At 44.6% G+C, this 20,196-nt stretch overlaps 1 protein-coding gene across 4 annotated transcripts in view; it reads left to right on the top strand.

Annotated features, from left to right (window-relative positions):
• Window positions 1-4,930: 4,930 nt before the first annotated feature.
• col14a1a (collagen, type XIV, alpha 1a) overlaps window positions 4,931-20,196 on the top strand; it is a 76,586-nt gene continuing 61,320 nt past the window's right edge. For 3 of the 4 annotated variants that reach the window (XM_049026409.1, XM_049026407.1, XM_049026410.1), the window contains exons 1-6: window positions 5,087-5,192; window positions 5,495-5,657; window positions 7,589-7,699; window positions 11,468-11,584; window positions 16,565-16,708; window positions 17,409-17,495. In XM_049026409.1, the coding sequence (XP_048882366.1) occupies window positions 7,609-7,699; window positions 11,468-11,584; window positions 16,565-16,708; window positions 17,409-17,495 (439 nt within the window). In that variant the 5' untranslated portion in view covers window positions 5,087-5,192; window positions 5,495-5,657; window positions 7,589-7,608. Of the gene's footprint in view, window positions 4,971-5,086; window positions 5,193-5,494; window positions 5,658-7,588; window positions 7,700-11,467; window positions 11,585-16,564; window positions 16,709-17,408; window positions 17,496-20,196 lie in introns of those variants that run through there. The other variant, XM_049026408.1, reaches the window with a different exon arrangement.

Raw genomic sequence — 20,196 nt, 5'->3', positions numbered from 1 at the left:
TACGCTGGGTGGGAGTTGGCGCGTTCGCGGGGAGTATTTTGTGAGCCCCTTCGGACTCGCTTTTTGGAGCAAGACTTTCAGGCCTGGAGCTCCGTCCCTATCATAATTCCTGGGGCTCAACCTAGGAATTACGATGCAGAGCGGGAAAGCCCGACAGCACCCGTCTGCAATCTCTCCATCCTCCCCCGGGATCAATTACCCGTGTCGGATGTGTTTCCATGTGCGGAGGTGGGGGGGAAGCGTCCCGTACATCGACAGCTCCTACATCGAGGCGATGAGATTTACTGCCAACAAAAGGAGACTTTATTTTTATTTTATTCCTGTATTTCGTTGTGCACATGGTCGTATTCCTGCGTTTCAATGTGTTGGCGTAAAACTACCGGAACAGCTGGTACAAACGCAGGAAGAGTCTCGGCAGAGAGAAATAATTCACAAAAGCATGTTATCTCCAACGGAGAGAAATCAAACAGTATAACAACAAAAAAATAAATTACATCCGCCGACTTAATGCGTCTCGGCGTTTTTGGACTGCTTGGCTTACGACGAGAGATATATAGTATTCAGGATGTATTAACATTTATTTACATTTTTCGCAAGATAAGTTAAGGGTTTTGTGCCATCGCCCAGGCAGCCGGTTCTGTGTAAATTCTGCATAATTGAGCTGTCAGTTATAAGATTTATGGCACCGGATCCCTTTTGCATTTACCTTGTTTAAATTTACTTTTTCTATGAGGCAGTTTAGCAGTTTGGGCGTCAGAGCTAAACAAGTGTACACGTGTGTTCTCTGGGAGGCTGTTAGATCTTTATCAAACTTTCCATAACCTCTCTCTCTCTCTTTCTGTCGTTGTGAGAGTTTCTCTCAGGGGGGTAGGGACAGGACAGGCAAGGCAGGTAATTTCCTGGGGCCCCCAAGCTGGGCCCATCGCATAGTGTAATGCAACGACAGATCTGCTCTACTTGTGGATTATGTTTTTCACAGTAAAGTGAAAACAAAGGAATTGTGTTTATTAATTTTTCTTTGTTTAGACTCCGCGCTGATGGCGGATGATGAATGGTCATAAATTTGACCATTTTGCCCGGGCTACGTTGTAGGGCCCCATGGAGTTTTTCCTCTAGGGCCCCCATAACCCTAATCTCCCCCCTGGTTTCTCTCTCAGAAACCTGGCCCCTACATTCGCCTCGTCAGGTTCCAGGTCGACGTTGGCCAGCAGCTCAGGGCCCTGGACCGTCGCTGCTTTTCCTACTCTCTCTGTTCTCTCCCCCCTCTTTCTTCATTCTGTAATCATCCACGCATATGCTTCCCAGATACATCCTTCCGCCTGCCGCTGTCTGTTTTATATTTTATGTTTTGGTAATGGAAATCATAAATCGTTACGGGAGACTTTCGCATACAGATCAGATCACGGCGAGGATTTAAAAAATCCAACAGCCACCCCTCTCGCCTCACCTCCCCGGCGAGCTGCTTAAGGTGGAAAATAGCAGGAGGGAACGACGGTAATATTTAAATGAAGTCATTGTATTGTAATGCCCTTGACAGCTGTTATTGACTCTTAACATGTCAGTGTGGTGGAAAGGTTGGCCCCAGGATGAGCCTTGTGCAAAACAGCTCAAGATATATGGCCTCCAAGAGGGATTGTGGCCCTTGTTATAGCGTGAGCGAACAGGGAAAGAGACACTGCAAGATGGCTGTTTTTTCCTGCTCCTCATGTCCACAGGATGAGGTCTGCCAGGGGTCCCTCAGACACCTCCTGTCACGTGCGTTTCAGAGACCAGAAAGGAGAAGAACAGAGGGTAGAGCCTTAAGGAAGCATCCCGCGGCCGCTGTCCTGAAGATGCATTCCCCACCCGCAACTGCGCCAAGCCAGACCTGGGGACAATCCCCAATAGGTTCACGGCCCGTGGGCGGTCGCTGAAAGGTTCCAAACCCCATCTGAAGTACTGACCTCCATGCATGTCCATGTTCCTCCACACAACAGTGTGTCATTTCCTTGTTATGCATAAGCCTATAGTGACAGCACGCATGTTTAATAGGCTACAAGGGCTCATTTCAGACTGAGAGCTTGTTTGGTAGCTTGGGGCTCCTGAAATGTGTCTGTGGAGCTGATTATGAAAGACGAGGACATATCAGAAATCTCTCGGCTTTGGATCGACGCCACGGGCTACAGATGCTAGCCTCGGGTGAACCTGGAAGACGAGCAGCGGAAAGTCGGAGCTCGAAACTGCCCCCGCCACATGTCCAAATTGAGTGACTTAGCGCCAACGCCGTAACTTCCTCCTTGAAGACCGGAACACCCAACGGATGTTTCTATGGACCGGAGCTACGGTGAGGCAGCTTTGGAGGACATTCGTCGGGTGTCACCAGGTCATGTTCTGAATGAGCCGACAGAGGTCCTCAGTGAAGGTTCCCATCCTGAAAGAATCCGCATGAGCTAATTGTTTACTTTCCGCCAGTCCACACTTCAGTGTTGACGAGGCATTTTAAAAACCAATGAAAAAGTGTGGTAAAAAAATATTCATACAGGACAAGGGCTTCTTCAAGTTTAGGATAACATAACATCACAGCTCTCACCAGCTGCATATTACAAACCTTTTGCTAATACTATGTTTACTTTTGGGGTGGGGGGGGGGGGAGCGTAGACAGTGATTATTCTGGAATTTCTCATTGGGTGAAGCTTCATCATTCAGTAATGAGCTGTTTATGCAGACTGTAAAGAAATGGCCTTGCATAACATTTGCAAACTCACAAAGTAATTCAATAGTTTTTTCATAAAAAAACGCAGTGCTTCACTGACAACATCACAGCCCTCGACATCACAAATGGGAAACCACGTTCCCAGGAAGATTTAGAGATTTTGCCCCCCCAACCAAAACTAATCCAATTGTGTTCCAAATTTTTTTGCCATCATCCTAAGTGTCTCTCACTTTACTCTAACCCTGCATGTACATGTCATTTTTAGAAAGATCTCAGATGATTACAAAAAAAAAATCCAATTTGATTGTACCTGCTCACGCCAACAATGGACAGCATGTTGGGCATGGCTTGCAGTTTCAATAAGGAGCGTCCTGCAGACTGTTGGGAGGCCGTAGAAATACATTAGGGAACAGAAACTGAAAAACTACGTACAAGTGCAAGGCTACGAGGCAAAAACCAAAACCAAGTTTCTGCCAAATCAAAGCCCGATTTAGAATGACCTTGAATTCCTCACCCAATGACCGAGATGCACCATATGGCTTGGATCAGGGGATTCAGGATGAACTCTGAAGGGCTGCTGTATATATTTATTAAGGGTTCAGGCCTCCAGTTCTTCCAGAGTGCAGATCAGGCACCAGTGGAGTGCTGGGGTGGGGGGTGGGGGGGGACAAGTTGCCTAGTGCCACGGGTGGAGTTAAGGTCACAAGGCAGTGACCTGAGCGGCCAGCCAATCGCATTTCTTATTTGTGCAGTTTCGAAGAACCTAACTGTTAAACCCGGAGTGAATAATTGTATCAGAGTCAAACAAATTATATCCTAACTATGGAAAATGAACGAAGGAATGAATATTCTAACGTTTCAATTACAAAGGAAAAAAAACCTGGAAATTAAACATAAATAGTAATAAATTTAGGGTCTTTGTACATGACTGACTGACTGCTTACCTCAGTGAACACCACAGCATATCAATGTCTAATTGCATGCTCCTGGAGAATTCTGTGCATTACCCATAAATCCCTGAAGTGCGGGCCATCCTCTGGGTATGTATTTATTATTTTCTCAGACCTGGGTCATTTTTAGTCAACACGTGGCAAGAAAAATTAGATCAGATTAGGGGACTATGCCATGAGTCATGAAAAATGAACGGCCAATAGCCTGCTGCACTACCATCGAATGGCTAAAGAACTGAGCGATTTTCCCCCAAATGTCTGTAATTTTACTCTTGGGTGCATTTCGAGCGCCGGGGTTATTTAGTCCACGTTGTGGTAAACTTTTAAACCACAGAATTCAGCAAACGCCGCGCCGATCTAGCAGGACTGAACTGAAATAATTTGCTAAATCTGAAGATAATAACGGTGCCTGTTTGCCTACGGGCAATTAGCATGGAGCAAAGAACTAATGTTCTGTTCTAACCTAGAACCATATTGTAGATCTGCTGTTTTTGCGGAGGTAACATAAAAGCTTGTTATGGGATAGCATCTTGTTTCGTTATGGTCCAAGACAAACCTGTGGGAAATCTCTCCTGGATGTGTTCCTGCTCCCCGCAACAAATACCTGTTTTGTCATCATTGTTTTCCTTTCACGGAGAGCTCCTCCAGTTAGCTAGCTGTATGAAAACAGCTGAGGCTTCATTTTAAAAAACGGCGTACATATGAAAGGGATAGTGGATGCCGCAGACTGATATCTAGCCAAATCCCAAACAACTCATGCAAGTGAAGAAAATAAAAATCAATCCATCCACCCATCCATTATAAAAATATTCTTTCATCATCATTTTGGCCACTGGGGGAGCCAATCGCAGGTAGCATAGGGCACAAGGCTGGGATGCACTCAGGACTGGATGCCGGTATATGGCATTAAATGACGAATTAAGGATTTAAATAACTACTGTTTTTGAATCATTCTGCAAAGAATTCCTTTTAAAATTTATATTTAGAAGAAGGAATATATCATACAGAGCTGCCCAACCCAGCCCCTATAATGAAAATCAATCGGACCAGTCGTTCATCCTCAACGTAATAAATGTCGACACATCAAGCGTTTTTCACCTCGCAAAATCCCGCGGGTCTAAAGTGCTTGAGAGCTGTCCGGGGTCCCTCCCCCGTGAATCGATGTGTGCCATCTATTAAACACACCTTGATCCCTTCATCACGCGTAATGGGGTGAGGGGGGTAAAAAAATTCTCCTCCCCGCCGAACCGCCTTTAATAACTCATAAGGGGAATAAAAAAAGTTGGAGATGGCCGAAGAGGTTCAAGATGAGGTGAAGGTGAATGGAGGTGGGCAATGTGGCCAAGGATGTTAGCTGCGTATATTTGGAGTCGGATGGCGGTCTGTGGAAGGGGGCTTGGGGGACGTGAGGGAGGGGGGCGAGGAGACCTGTAAAAGCATGCAAGGGACATCGTCATCTTGTATTTCTAACGATTTCAAACGCTTCTGCTGATCTGCCGAGCTCATACGCACAATAATTTTACTTGAAGTCTATATAGCAAAATAAGCAGGTGGGTATCAACAAACAGACGGCAGAAATTAAAATTACCGCTGAAATCCGAGTGAATTTTACAGCCGGTGTGGTGGATTTTACGGCGAGAACTGAAATAAAATAGCATATGTATTTCAAAATATAAGCATTGTAATATGAGCATATAAAAGCAACAGCTTGGCAAAGAAACCTCTTCTGGCAAACGAGTGGAAAATGGGTGCCCTGAAGACATTTACATTTTACCTTAATCTTCCCCAGCCCGTCCCATCTCTTGCAATTGGTCGCCCATGAGTTTTTTTCTCTCCCACTTTGGGATGACAGGAGGTGAGGGATTGAATAGCCGGAGGGATGGCTGAATAGCGGCGAGAGAAACACCCACATACGGCTCCAGTATCGCCGAGCGGCGGAGAGAAGCGGCAGGACGCGGTCACTCTCTTGGACCTTGGGACAGGAGACATAACTTCCTAAATACATGACCTGACAGGTATGATATTGTATTGTTTTTGTGTAAAATTTTGTGGACGAATTTGTTTGTTTTTCAGTAGGATGCAATTGATTACTATCAATTGACGGCAAAAAAGTATCGTAAATAATAAAGTCAATATTCTTGTATCTGGAAAGTTACGCGAGCAGCTTTTAAATTCCCATTACGTTATTGCATTGATTTTTTTGAAACGGGGTTAATGTAAGCAAGATATGATATCCTGCCAGTGTTTTCGAGGAAATTTAAATGAATCCTGGTTTGCTATCAGCGTTTCTTATCATTATGAAGCACAAATCTTGAATGAACCGAGTCAAAAATACCGCCCAGCGCACGTTCATTTCCAAAGTTAAATCAGCACATGGCCATATAAAGCAAAATATGATTAAATATTGTACATGTAAACAAAACTATATATATACCCCTGAATTATATTCGTGGCTCGAACTTCACCCAAAACACAACGTTATTATGGAGACAGGTTGCACCCTGAAATTAATGCTTCACTGTATGGTATTCAGCTGATAATTTATATTTAATGTGAATCATTATTGTGATTTTTGGTGACTTTTTTCCGTTCAGGGTTACAGCTGGGAGTTCACCCCTCAATTTTCTGTAAATCTGATCCCCGCCCGTATTGTATCAGCATGTGGCTTTTGCTGGTGGCATAATACCATCCGATATAATAGGGCGGTCATCGTGATCGGAATCACAAGCTGGCGAGCACCAAACCCTGTCAAGTTCATTTACCAATAAATGCTACGCATGAGCAAAAATAGATGGCGAATTCATATGATGGAGTTTCATATAGGTTAACCGCCAATATTCGGCTGATTCCAATAGTTCGTGCATTTTTACAAAAAAAAGATATTTTTGCCCTGCAACTAGCTAAGCGAGCATAGGTACAAGTTTATACACTTCAATGAAATATTTCATTCAAATACATCCTGTATACATCCCGAGAAAAATCCACCTGTGAAATTCAGCGCAGTTACCTGTCGCGTTATACGAGTAAGCAGTTATATCGTTGATAGTGTCGGTTTCATTATTTAAAATACAAATATGTATTTTAAGCATTTTATAAGTGCTTCTGTATATATTTATCAGATGTGTTGAAATATAAGTAGATATAAACGTATAGAGTGAGCTCGGATTTTTGGATGCGTTTTACCGTTTTACCTTTACGAAAAGATTAAATAGCCTAAAAGTTTACCTTAACATCCTGTGATGCCTGTGACTTTAAACACTTTAAGCGTTCATTTTCATATAAATCATCACAAATCATTATATAAGAATATAATTGAATAAATATAAATGAGTTTCTGCCTCACATGTATTCCACCAGAGGTATTTTTGATGGGAATGAGCGCCCTAACATCGCTGCGTCGCTGCCTTGCTCGTCCATTGTCGTCATTTATCACTGTGGCAAGTTAGAACAATCTGCCATGGATGGTCCGTCCATCAAAGTGAAATGTTCTGGTGCTGTTAGCAGACTCTCATGGCTTCTGCTCCGCCTTTGGAGTAGCCTATGCTGGGGTGGTCCATCCATCCATCCATTTTCCAAACCGCTTATCCTACTGGGTCGCGGGGGGTCCGGAGCCTATCCCGGAGGCAATGGGCACGAGGCAGGGAACAACCCAGGATGGGGGGCCAGCCCATCGCAGGGCACATTCACACACCATTCACTCACACATGCACACCTATGGGCAATTTAGTAACTCCAATTAGCCTCAGCATGTCTTTGGACTGTGGGGGGAAACCGGAGTACCCGGAGGAAACCCCACGACGACATGGGGAGAACATGCAAACTCCACACACATGTGACCCAGGTGGAGACTCGAACCTGGGTCCCAGAGGTGTGAGGCAACAGTGCTAACCACTGCACCAGCTGGGGTGGTCTCTCTATCTTATTTCTTTTTATTTTTCCTTCCCAGGCTTACTCAGGACAGCCACGATGATGCATGTTTGGGGACTCAGGATTAGCACATGGGGTCCACTCATCTTTCTCGGTCTCACTGTGTATTTTGCCCCAGTTCAGGGTCAAGGTAAGTTACTGTCTTAGAACTGTATGACTCTCGTGATGCTGCTGCGTCGTTCCCAGGGACGTTGCTAGAATTTTTGGCCTACTGACAAAACGTTACCTTAGGGCCCCCACGGACAAGCTGGGGGAGGGGGGTGGGTTTGAGAGATGTCACTGGGGTCTGGGAACCTTAAATCTTCCTGGGTATCCACCCTGATGACATGGTAATTTCTTAAACATTGTTTAATGTCGATACACAGATTCTGTCAAAATCTCCCACTATCCGGTCACTGTTGTGTACCCCTCCCATCGCTGTATGGTTTATATACCAAGCACCACCTTCAAAGAACCACCTTTATGCATATTATCATACCATATATGTGAATGACAGTTCCATCCATCCATCCATCCATCTTCCAACCATTTATTCATTACAAGGTTGCTGGGGGGGGGGGGGGGGTCCCATACATCATAGGTCGGCAGGGCACCAGTCTAGTTGAGATTTCAGTCCATGGCAGGGTGCACACATGCAAAGCCATGCGTGTTTGCTGCAGATCTGCATGGGACAGACAAAGTCTGTAGGGCCTTAATGTGAAGTCAGAGGGTTTAGTCCTAAATTCTTCTGTGAAATGTGTAAAAAAAAGCACAACGAGGAAGCCGACTGAAGGATACCATCCTCCAGAGATGCCCCAAAACACTTAATTGGCTGGTCTGGCAGATGGGAGGCAGCCTTCCTTCCCTGCTCTTCAATTAAGGGAGCAGACGGCAGACGCTGGTTTAACCGTCAGTCTGCAGGGTCCTGTGAAGATGACAAGAGCAGATCAAAAGGGCTCAAGAGTTCAGGAAGGCGGAGGTGCACCAACGTGGCCATCGAGCCCCCCGCCTCATTTCCCCAAGCCCTGGTCTTTTCTCTGGGGGAGTGAAATGCTGGTTTGGCCAGTTGACCTGAGTGGACCAGGATGAAGGATTTCTGCTGCTATACGTCAACACTGCTTGTGCGTTTGTGACGGATCTGATTCGCTCCTCTCGCCACCTTGTGCCGGGGGCAGATTGTCATGTAGCCTGACTCCGGCGCTGAAATGTGAAGATTTTGACGCATAGATTGTATGGGATAAAGCTCAATTAATGACTGCTGAAGAGGAGGATCTCAGAAAGCTGTGTGGCAGTTCAAAGGCCTTATAGAGTGATGCTGATGCTGTCTGTCATGGCAGGAAATCGTGGCTCGGGGACCCGCTAAATGAGATAAGGGGTGTGTAGCGTAGTGGGTGCTGCGATGAGATAAACTGCTCATCACTGGGAAAACACCTAGCTGTCATGAGTAGCTTTGAGATTGCAAGAGGCAAGAACTCTTGATGGAGTTTCATGTACAAGATGGTGGCGCGTCTAGACGTAGCAGCTCTATGCTCTGATAACCAAAGCTATTTTGTGTTTTTTTTTTGTGTTCTTCAATCCAGAATAGACTGAGCTGTTTGTTTGTTTATTTGGTTTTGTTATATACTATTTACCACTGGTGGAGAATGCACACATCGTTTTGTTGTCCATGTATAATGGCAATAATGATATTCTATTCTATTCTATTCTATTCTATTCTATTCTATTCTACAGCTTGCAACTGAGATTTTTCTATATTTCTGCACATTTAATTTCAGATGTGTCTTGGCACCTGATTTTGAGTGACTTGTATCAACAAAACACATTCTTCATTTTCTCAGTTATATTCTTAAATTGGCCTCCGATAATTGAGTGTCTTCCAATGTTGGTAAAAGATAAACATTTGGAGGAGCGGAAATGTAGGTCCGGGCTGGAAAAGGAAGTGAATGGCCGTCGTGGGCCGTAGAAGGACTGGGAATAATGGCAGTAATCATCTGATGAAAATGAAAACTCTTCAAGCGAATGAGCAATAATCACAGGGTGAAAGCACCTGCTTGAACTTCTGCCTTTTACAGATAATGCTCACTTCCTTTAAGTAATAAAAGTAGCTTCAAACTCTTAAGATGGAAGGTCAAACCAGGACAAAAATTCATTAGCATGTAAGAAAAGTGCAATAGACAAGCAGTGAAAAAACTGACAGTTAAGAACATGGAGCTTGTCGTAAAAATTAAATTTCTGATATTTTGCTGCCTTAACTACCTAGCCGATTAAGGTAATCCTTAGAGCAGAGGAAATGGATATCAAACGTTGCTCTTAATTCCTGACTCGTGTTTGGGCTAATGTTGTCTCACCAAAGCCTGTTTTATACTCCCAGGCTTCGGTTGGCAGCCAACTTTGCGTGGGACCTGTCCTCGCGAGGAACCTGTTCTTGCGTGGAACCTGTCCTTGTGAGGAACCAGTCCTTGCATGGAACCTGTCCCTGCGAGGAACCAGTCCTTGCGTGGAACCTGACCTTGCGAGGAACCAGTCCTTGCGAGGAACCTGTCCTCATTCCGTCGTCAATGCCTCAGCTTATTCGCTGTGCAAACCACCTTGGAAATTAAAAATCGAGAGAGTGAAAGGGAGTGACGTTTAACATCTGCTGGGCCCTCGGAGCTTCTAAAAGCCCTAAAATCTCATCTCTCTCCAGCCATAAACGAATTTGTACATTTTGTTTCCCCTGGCGGGGCTGTGAAGGAGTCGATGAGCTGCCGACCTCAGCAGATCCATCTGAAGCGTCTAGATAAATGACGTTTATGTGCCTGGAGATGCACATGCAGGTTATCCGAATCTGGAATCTTTTCTTCAGGAAAAGAGATTTACCTCAAAGAATAAAGCCTGGCAGAGTACTCGTCCCCAGCCTCAGGTTGGTGAGCTTGGCATCATATGTCCTTGTTTGTAGACTGTCTGTGGATGTATCGTTTCACAAACGTTCCACATCTGTCATATTTCCTACACGGCCCGTGCCAGACTTAGGACAGCGTCCTCTCCTCCTATCGGCCCTCGACGTTCATTAATCCTCGCTATCTGTGCGTGCGATGTGCAGCTATTCGAAGAGGACCCTGGCGTCCCACCTCCCGCAGTAGCCGCTTACAGACACACAAACCCAAGTGTTCGTTAGCCTACTGCAACCACTGCTCGCTTGGGGTTTTTTTTTAATGATTATAGCCCATGACCTGCTGGTTGTATGGATGGTGATGCGTCCTACTGCAGAAGAACAAGTCGCAGATCTTGGGGTCCCAGCTGTATAAAAATCCATACCCACCCCCCCATAACACTATCTGGTGCTTGTAAATATTTGTTTCTCTTCGTCCTTCCTTTTATTGAATTTGTTTCAGCAGAGATACACTCTCTTTCTGAGTGTGACGACCCGTAAGTAAATGCCAAGCCATACTGTCACCAGTCCTTCGTGCCACCAAAATGAGTCCAAACTGAGCAAAAGGGCTATTTTCAAGCCACTCTACGGTTGATTTATACAACGTGATGTGACTGGGGTAAAAACATCAAACATTTCCTGAAGATGAATCTGCTGATCTTCAGATCAGAATGAAATATAAATATTGTGATTGGACCATCAGGACTAGATTGCTATATCATATGACTCATAGCAAGAGGATATGATTTTTCTTTCCGTTCAACAGCTGCGATGTCCTAAATGTATCAATTTTTTGTCTCTTTTTAAGATTTACTGCTCTCTTTTTTCTGTGATTTGAGTGGCTCAATTTGTAGATCACTGTCCCTTAAAATAACCATATGAGGCTGTGAAATACTAGGCCCTAAAGACAAGAAAATGTTACTTTTGTATGTTCTGTTTTGCTTTTGAATAAAATTTGCTAAGTCATCAATGTATAGTGCTAACATTAAACATTTATATTTTTTTCAGTTTCTACTCCAAGAAGACTCCGTTTTAAAACGCTTCTATCAGGGAAATTAGCTGTGATGTGGAAAGAACCACGGGGAGATTTTGAGAGTTACAAAATTGTTTATAACACAAGACCAGGTAAGATGGGCTGATTCCTTTGCCGAGATATGGATTTTCTTTCTGTAGTGTCCTAAATGTATCACGTTTTGTCTTTGTTATAGATATTCTCTTTTTCTGTGATCTGAGTATCTTATCTCCTAGATCATTGTAGATTACAGTAGATTCTGTAGATGTACTACAATGTAAACATGCGCAAACAGTAGACTTGTAAAAATCAACGTTAAACTCCAGTCCAAGAAAGTTAATGTAGTTCTCAAAAGTAATATATTCTAAGATAACCAGTCCAAAGATACTCTGCTAAGAATTTTGTTGATTGGCAATCTGGGGGGTGTGGAATACATTTTAGCTGTGGGGGTGGGCGGGTAAGTGATATTTTAATTGACTTTATTAGTGGTGGGGTTCTCACCGCGGTCGATTGCTGCTAATGGAAGAGGAGAATTTTCCTGCCAAGATTTACGAACAACAGCTTTTTTTTATATCCTGCAGGTAGCTTAGCAGGTATCAACGTAGTTGCTGGTTTACGACATTGCTGGAACTTTCTGAGCCTAACCTTAATTGCTCCAGGTGGAATACGCAGCTATATGCACCAGTTACAACTATAAATAGAACAAAAGTGTTAGAGGAACGGATGATATGTAATGGTGGTGAAATACTTGGTGTGGATTTATTCCATCAGAATGATATTTTGGGGACATGATTGGACCTTTTACAGGTAACTGGAGATTCTTGTATTAAAAGAGAATTATTCATTTTTAGGACACTGGCACATTGTTACATTGTGTACATTGTTACGTCATTGGTTTTCAGCTTAAATGTTTGTTCTAGAGTGAAAATAAACTCACAATAAAACCACCACAAGAGAGCAGAAGGCACACGACACGTCAGTGTCCCCCCACCGTGAAAATGAATTGTAGTCCACTTGGTGGATGGCAGTCCTTTAAAATAAAGTTCTGATAACAGACATATAGTTCAGGAGGGACAGAAGTGGATTTTAGCGAAAACGAATGACACAGAAAAAGAGACTCATGTCGTTGAAGCTCCTAGCAGATGTAGTTTTATGTCCATTTCACGGTTACTTGTGATCACAGCCCGGCTCTCTGTCCTTCTGTCTTACACGCCCCGCGTCTGTGTCGTTTAGATGACCGTGACTGAGCGTGTCAGCGGACTGTATCCCAATGTCCTCTTGGTCACTTTCGGAGCATGAAACCATGATCTGTGCTGAGGCGATGCCGGTGTCATGCCGGAAAATGCTCCTCAAGATTCTGGTTATGCATCTTTTTGATATACTTTCACCAATTGGCGAATTATTCTTTTCTTTATTAGACTCTGAAGTGGCTATACAGCAGCGATATATGCTAATGTATTCTTAGCAGTGCTGGGTCTCTTAACACTGAGAGAATTCTATTAATGCTGAAGGTGTTTATGAGATTCTCGTGGACAGAGTAGCTGTAGATTAAGGATATCGGATGGCTGCTTCCTCTGCGTGTCCTGGGCTTGATTCGCAGTCGGGGGTCTCTTCCGCGTTGTTACCGAAGGTCCCCCTGCCATCATGACTACCCCAGGGTGAAACCAGCAGCGTAAATCAAGATTAAGTTTCTAGCTCGGCGTTCACAGTTCTGTTTCAGAGCGTCTCTTTCCAGCACTTTGTTTTCGCAGTGATTTATCTGCTAGTCATTTTTGGAGGGTGCGCTGTTTGCTGGGAGACAGTCCTAAAGCTTCGTGAGATGCTCAGATATATTCCACATAGCCGCATGTTATTGTCTTCCGGCAGTATGGTTTGGTTTTTCTCACGTAATACATCTAATATCCTGCCCAGTTTTTTTGGGGAACTGAATTTCATCCATTCATTCTGTACAGGTTGTTACCATCCCCCCCCCCGGGACTCCTACAGAACAGGGTCATGGGGAGCTTATACTAGGAAGCACTTACACTTACATTTATATTAGGATGTTGCAGGACACACATGTTAAGTTTAATTCCAGTCCGCATTGGATTGTGGGAAAAACCAGAATGCCTGGAGGAAGCCCAGAGATCGTAGGGAGAATGTGTCAATTCAGGGCTCTTTAAGGTGACTGTGTTACCCACTAAGCCACTGTGGCTCCTTGTTATAATATTTGAGGTTGTTAAGTGAACCATCCATTGTCTGAAACCACTTATCCCATTCAGGGTGGTGGGGGGTCTGGAGCCTATCCCGGACACTAAAGGTGCAAAGCCAAGATGGGACACCAACCCATTGCAGGACACACACACATCACTCGCTTACACACCCACACACACACACATGGGCAATTTGGTAACTGACATGGGGAGAACATGCAAACTCCACATACGGAACCCAGGGGGAGATTAGAACCCACGACCTAGTGGTGGGAAGTGGCTGCACCATCAAGCCACCACATAAAGTGATCACTTTGGGGAAAAATTAAGTTTAATCCAAATAGAGTGTAAATCATTAATTGAGTCTAATGAAAAAACGATCTAAATCAGAAATCCTGTTTACGTGTCTGCAATATAGCTGCATTGATTTGAAACCACTGACTCGAATTTATATGGAAATCACCCAATAAAGCAGACCTATCGATATGCACCAATCGGATTGACAGAGCAAGTATGATTACTGTATATAACTGTATTATTTTCTTATGTGTGGAAATTATTGTTCTGCAGCTGGTCTGGGGTATAGAGCAAGTTTAACAATGACATAATAGTCATGTGGTAAATCAAATGCAATGCAAAACAAAAACGCAACAGTACAAAATTCACTATAATAAAAAGAGACAGGATTGAAGTGGGGGTGGCATGGTGGTGCAGTGGTTAGCACTGTTGCCTCACACCTCTGGGACTTGGGTTCGAGTCTCCGCCTGGGTTACATGTGTGTGGAGTTTGCATGTTCTCCCCATGTCATCGTGGGGTTTCCTCCGGTCCAAAAACATGCTGAGGCTAATTGGAGTTGCTAAATTGCCCATAGGAATGCGTGTGTGAGTGACTGGTATGTGAGTGTGCCCTGCGATGGGCTGGCCCCCCTCCAACATCCTGGGTTGTTCCCTGCCTCGTGCCCATTGCTTCCGGGATAGGCTCCGGACCCCCCGCGACCCAGTAGTATAAGCGGTTTGGAAAATGGATGGATGGATTGAAGTGAAACTAATACCAGTTCTGGATCAGATCGCTAGGGGGCGCTATGGAGGAAGCCAGCAGTTGGAATTAGGGAACCCCAGAAACTCATTTGGGTGTGCAGTGATAGTAGCTGCTGCTGACTAATGGTGCTCCAAGAAAGTGTTTTGTTGAAAGGATGAGCACCGATGCTCATTATGGTGGTAAGTTCATCCCCCCCTTCCGCTGCACCTCTGGTGTGTCTACGAACAGCTCTATCACTGATACCACAGGGTGATACAGCATAGCCAAGAGTCCATTACGGACGTTAACGGCCCTGAGTCTCCGGAAATAAAGTCTGGTCTGTCTTTTCCTGCAGGCCGTATCAGTGCTATTCCTTCAGTCCAATTTATTTCTGAGACTCGTGGATATTGGTTGCTTTGCATCACCTGTGGAACCTCCCTTTCCAGTGTGATAAGAGATGGAGCCTTAGCAGAACGATTGGAATTGACCCCCATCCTCAAATCAAAGTGTCACTGATCTTCAGTGGCAGGTGCTTGTCGTCTCATTGTACATCAAAGTTCCCGGTGAAGTTCCAGGTTCCTCTCCCTACCCCCCACCCCCTGCCTGTCAATGTGGCCCCCAACAGCTTGGAGCTGGTGGAGTTTACGTAGAGAAGACTTGCCACTGTCATTTTCAGTCTTTTCTCGGCACTGCCCTCCCCTCACCTTCATTTCTCTCCACTTGCCATGTGCTGCGTTACTGCATATGGGGGGGAGGGTGGGGTAGGTGGGCTGAGGCCTTAATCTATAAGCCACCCGGCTCTGGGAGGGATCTGGGCTCTGACTTGTCCGGACTGCTAATGTGATGCTGATCGAGCGAGGCTCGCCTTCCAATTCACGTGGATTTAAATCGGCCCGATTGGTCGATAATTGAGGGAGGGGCGCGTGGTTTTGCTGAAGAGGAGTTGACGATGGGGCCTGCTTTGTGGTGAGGGTCTCCATCGGCCGGGGAGGAGACTACGTGTGGTTGATGGAATGCCAAACACACTTTTTATCCCACAGTGAAACAGAAGATTGTTTTTTTTTGTGGGGGGGGGTCCTCCATCTGTCCCCAGACAACCTCATAGCATGTGCATTCTGCTGAGAGCCTGTTGTCTTCTTTACTTATTGAACTTAATGCTGACTGTGATTCTTTAATCTATTTTCATTTGTATTTCTTGCCATGTCCTTTTGCTATATTCTTTTCATTAGAAGTTCCCTGGATATGTGAGTAGTATCGAAAGAGCTAAAAAGTCTTCATTTGTATGCATCAAAATCTTATAAATATTTATAAGGTATCTTGTCCAGCTTCAAATGTGAACATATTTCGTATTAATCCTGCTCAGTGGTAGAGAAGACTTCAACTACAGCTCAGAAAAGTGGTTTTATTTTTTAAACCCTAAAAGAGGTCAACCCTCTTTCTGAGCACAGGTGGAGTAAGGACTGTTAATATATCAGAGCTGGCGAACTATGTGCACCTGATTTAGTGGGAGATTGGTGCTTATATGCTGTGCATATAAGCCGAAGACTGATGCGATTCCCTGGAAAAGAGCTACGAGTTCCTCCAGTCCCTTTACGTGATGCCGTGCAGATCGGAGAGCCGCGAGTCACTGGACGTGTGACCGAGTGCGTGGGTTCAGAGTCCGGCTGGGCCACACTTGTTGCCACAGATTTCGGGTTTGGGTGTTTGGCCACCACGGAAACAGGGAGGGGGGTGGGGTCTAGTGGCTCTGCGGGTGTCAACAGCATCCAGTGTGAAGGTGATGATGACGATAATGAACAGAGGAATTTAATTTGTGTTTATTTATACCTCAGAAGCCTGAAGTATTGATTCCTGGTACGGTGCTCTTTTGTTTTTCCGTCGTAGGAGGACAGCAGCAGGTGCTGCACATACAGAAGGGGGAGAGTCGAGCAATAATACACAATTTTGACCCTTCTAAGGAGTATATAGTGAGAGTTATTTCTGTGAAAGGAAACCAAGAGAGCAAACCGCTAATTGGGAAATTCTCAGGTGAGTGAAGAATTTGCCACCAGTAATATCTTGGCTTTTGTCACTGCTTCATTTCTGCTTTGAAACTTTTCATTGTTTCCAGTGAATATCTAATATATATATATAATATAATATAGTTATATAGCTTTAGTTATAGTGCCAGCAGCTTGCATTGCAAATATGTAGGAGATCCCGCAACAAGTCGACATCCTGGCTGTTCTTATGAACTTCTCCTCATATACAGAAGATTCTTTATTCCAACAACCAGCAGCAAAGTTTACATCTCTCCAGGATTAACTGTGCTATGTTCCTGCGTCTCTCCAAAGTCAACACTGAATGGGCACCCATACAGCTCCGCAAAACAGCATATGTCCTTTTATTTTAAAACTCAGGACTTTTCTTTTGCTTGGTTTGCATTGCTTTGCTTTTGGAGTTTGGGATATTAGACGGTGTCAATCTCAACCAAAACGTAAAAAAATATATAAAAATAAAATAGTATAGTCAAAATAAATACTCTATCACTTATGATGTTTATGAACATTGAAAAATTTTTTTTTAAAAAAGCTCAGATCTAATTTTCTTTGGTGACCAAAACAATTTTGGCGCAGAATAGCCTCTAGGATCCCTCTGTAGAGAATCTGGCTCTTGGACCACGAACCACAATGTTGCGACTGTGGATTCCTCACGGAATGGCCTGAAACGGTCCTTCTCTCTGCTGCAGCCCAAGCACCAGAGCTGGTGGAGGTTCTGCAGCCAAATAAGCTGACAGACAGCAGCACCATTGAGGACGTCAACGAGATCTCAGGAGGTAAGATTCCAACCATACAGCTTGTACTGTTTAGAACAGTGTAATACAGGGGTGGCATGAATTTTTTAAGTATTGTATACTAATATAAAGCAAACTCCTCTTTCACTCTGAACCTTCCCCCAATAAATCTTACCCCCACATCAGGTCCCAACATCACATCTGTAAACCTGATAGACGTCATGTTTTCACACTCTGTTTCCCCTTTGCTACATTCAAAATGGCCGCCTTTCCCGCTCATTCCTCTGCCATGGTTTGTAAAACACCAAACGCAAAGGCATTACTTGAGACTAAATAAACATACAGGCTTTAGCGGCATTTGCAGCGATGTTTATGGGTGGCATAAAGGACAGTATCTGGATTACTTGATGCTCAATTATGTCCCAGACATGTCTAACAAATGATATGTTGGTAAGATGACGAGGTCCCTTAATTTGACAGTTTAGATGCTGACTTTTAAAACTTTAAAACCACACGTGTAAAGAAAAATGGATTTTCTTGTAACACAAGACATTCATTGGTATGTATTTACCATTTGTGTTTAACTCAATATATACTAAAAGATTTTTTATACAGTAGCTGGGCACATTATTACAGGGCTCAGACAAACTGGACGGATAATTGTTAGGTTACCGTGACGCAAGATGAATGATGTCTGGATTGCATTTCTGCAGAACTAATTCAGATGGCCATGCAAGTAGAGGATTGTCTACATACGAATAATGGTTATGTTCTTGTTAGTACTGAAAATATGTTCACAATGCTTTATCAGTGTCCTCGTGCTTGAGATTTTAATGAGTTGTGGTACTCGGACGTGGCACCCGAAGCTGGTTGTTAGCATTCATGCGCAATCGAAACCGCCTCTTCCTGCTGAGAATGGTAAGATGATGCAAGAGGCTCAACATGGAGTTTTCAATCAGAGTGTACAGGGCACCCAAAGTCCACCGGTCAATGGGGGAGGAGGGGGGCTTTCAGTGTCAGGGCCCCCTCTGGGTCTGCATGCGCTAACGCTCTTTCATTAGCGCACCTCTGTGTTATCCTGCCAAGCCAGTGGGATTTGAGTGAAGTCTTCATCCCAGGGAGAAGAGAGAGCTTACCGCGTTTTTCTCAAGCTGACAAATGAACTGACTTGTACAAGCACTGGCAACCCATCCTCGAGCTATGGGAAGGAGATCAACGGCCAGGCAAACTCCTTTCAAAGTCAATACGTTGCCATATAAGTGGGAATTTGATCTCCTGCTGCAGTCATCAGATTTGAAGGCCGTTGAATTGAGTTTTCATCCAAAGCATGTTTTTTTGGAAAGTCCTGGCCCAGAATTCATGGGTATTACGTTTGGATCTAATCTTCGGCGGTTCCATAATTGAAAAGTACTTTCAAGAAGGTATCCTCTTTGTCTTCCTGTACAATGAATGCTTTCAGCTCGCTGTGCGACAGATGTTTTAAACAACGTCTGAAATGTATATCTTGGAAAAAAGACCTTGCTTTGGTGCCCTCGATCAAGACCCCTAATTTTCCACCACAAGTGAGTATGCTGGACTCGACTCACGGTGGCACACATCAGAAATGAACTGTCTGAAAAAGCTGAAAGCGGGATTTCTGTCAGGACCACATCCGATTGGGTCACTGGGGACCTGTGGCCATCTGATTGGATATACGACTCATCACAGTACTGTATGTTACGTGACGGTGGGAAGAGCAAAGCCAAGGTAAGCTTTTCACACTCCTGATTTTCTCAACCGAGCAAGGTTAAGCACACATGACGTGTGATCAAAGAGGTTAAAGCGCAGATATCAAAGGGACTAATTAGTGGCAAAAATTGGGTTTTCTTTCGGTAGCTCAAATTCACTCTCTATGCGGTGTTTTTTTTTTTTTTTTAAACTTCATGTCAGTTAAATCTTTGTTTTCACCGCTGATGCATTTATCAAGGGAGGGTGGGGGGCATGTAAATTACTTTTGGGTTCCACGTTGTCTCCGTGGAGACAGGAAACTCTGAACATCTGGGTGGGGTTTCCTTTGGGGGAGTCATGTGTTTGGAGGACAAAATCAGTCAAAGCTCCTTCCTGGTTTGCCTTTGTCCAAACCAGCGGTTAAACAGTACAGAGGTCGGGAGTCAGGCCCGTCACGGACGTAACCTGCTGTAATAGCAGGGGAAAGAAGCCTCTGATGATGGGCTCCAACTGCCTCCTTTGTTAAAGGGCAGGGCACTTGAGTGGAAGTAGTAACAGTTGCCGAGGAATTGCAGCGCCTACTAATCTAATGTAATGAACACAGTGAGATAAACGGCAGCCCTTTAGCCTCCAGGGTTCCATAATGCTGACGGCTTTCCTGCCCCGTACTGTAGTAGATGCTAAAGCAGGGCCTGTGTGCCCTCAGTCAGGCAGCTGCGTGTCCCTTTTGCCTTGAGCTTCTACGGCATTTGATACACCGAATCCAGGAGGCGTCATGAGCCGAAAGGAGGGTGCATAAAGAGAAACACGTTGCTTGTCTCCCCTGACGTGCTCGGGGCCGGCTGCCGCAGATCTCAATCTGTGCTGTTCTCCGAAGAGGCGTAAGGATCCCGGCAAGAAATGTAGGTGAAGTTCATAGCAGCATGAGTATCAGGAGCTGGTGTCTGTTCACAAAGCCGCAACCTCTGGGGACTGAAACACAGCTACGGTCACCATGGCTGCGTGACTATCCCATCCACCACTCATTTGAATAACA

The sequence above is a fragment of the Brienomyrus brachyistius genome, chromosome 9 (assembly GCF_023856365.1).
Source record: "Brienomyrus brachyistius isolate T26 chromosome 9, BBRACH_0.4, whole genome shotgun sequence".
Classification (NCBI taxonomy): domain Eukaryota; kingdom Metazoa; phylum Chordata; class Actinopteri; order Osteoglossiformes; family Mormyridae; genus Brienomyrus; species Brienomyrus brachyistius.
Note: the sequence above shows the minus strand (reverse complement) of the source record. Positions and strands in the feature narration are given on the sequence as shown.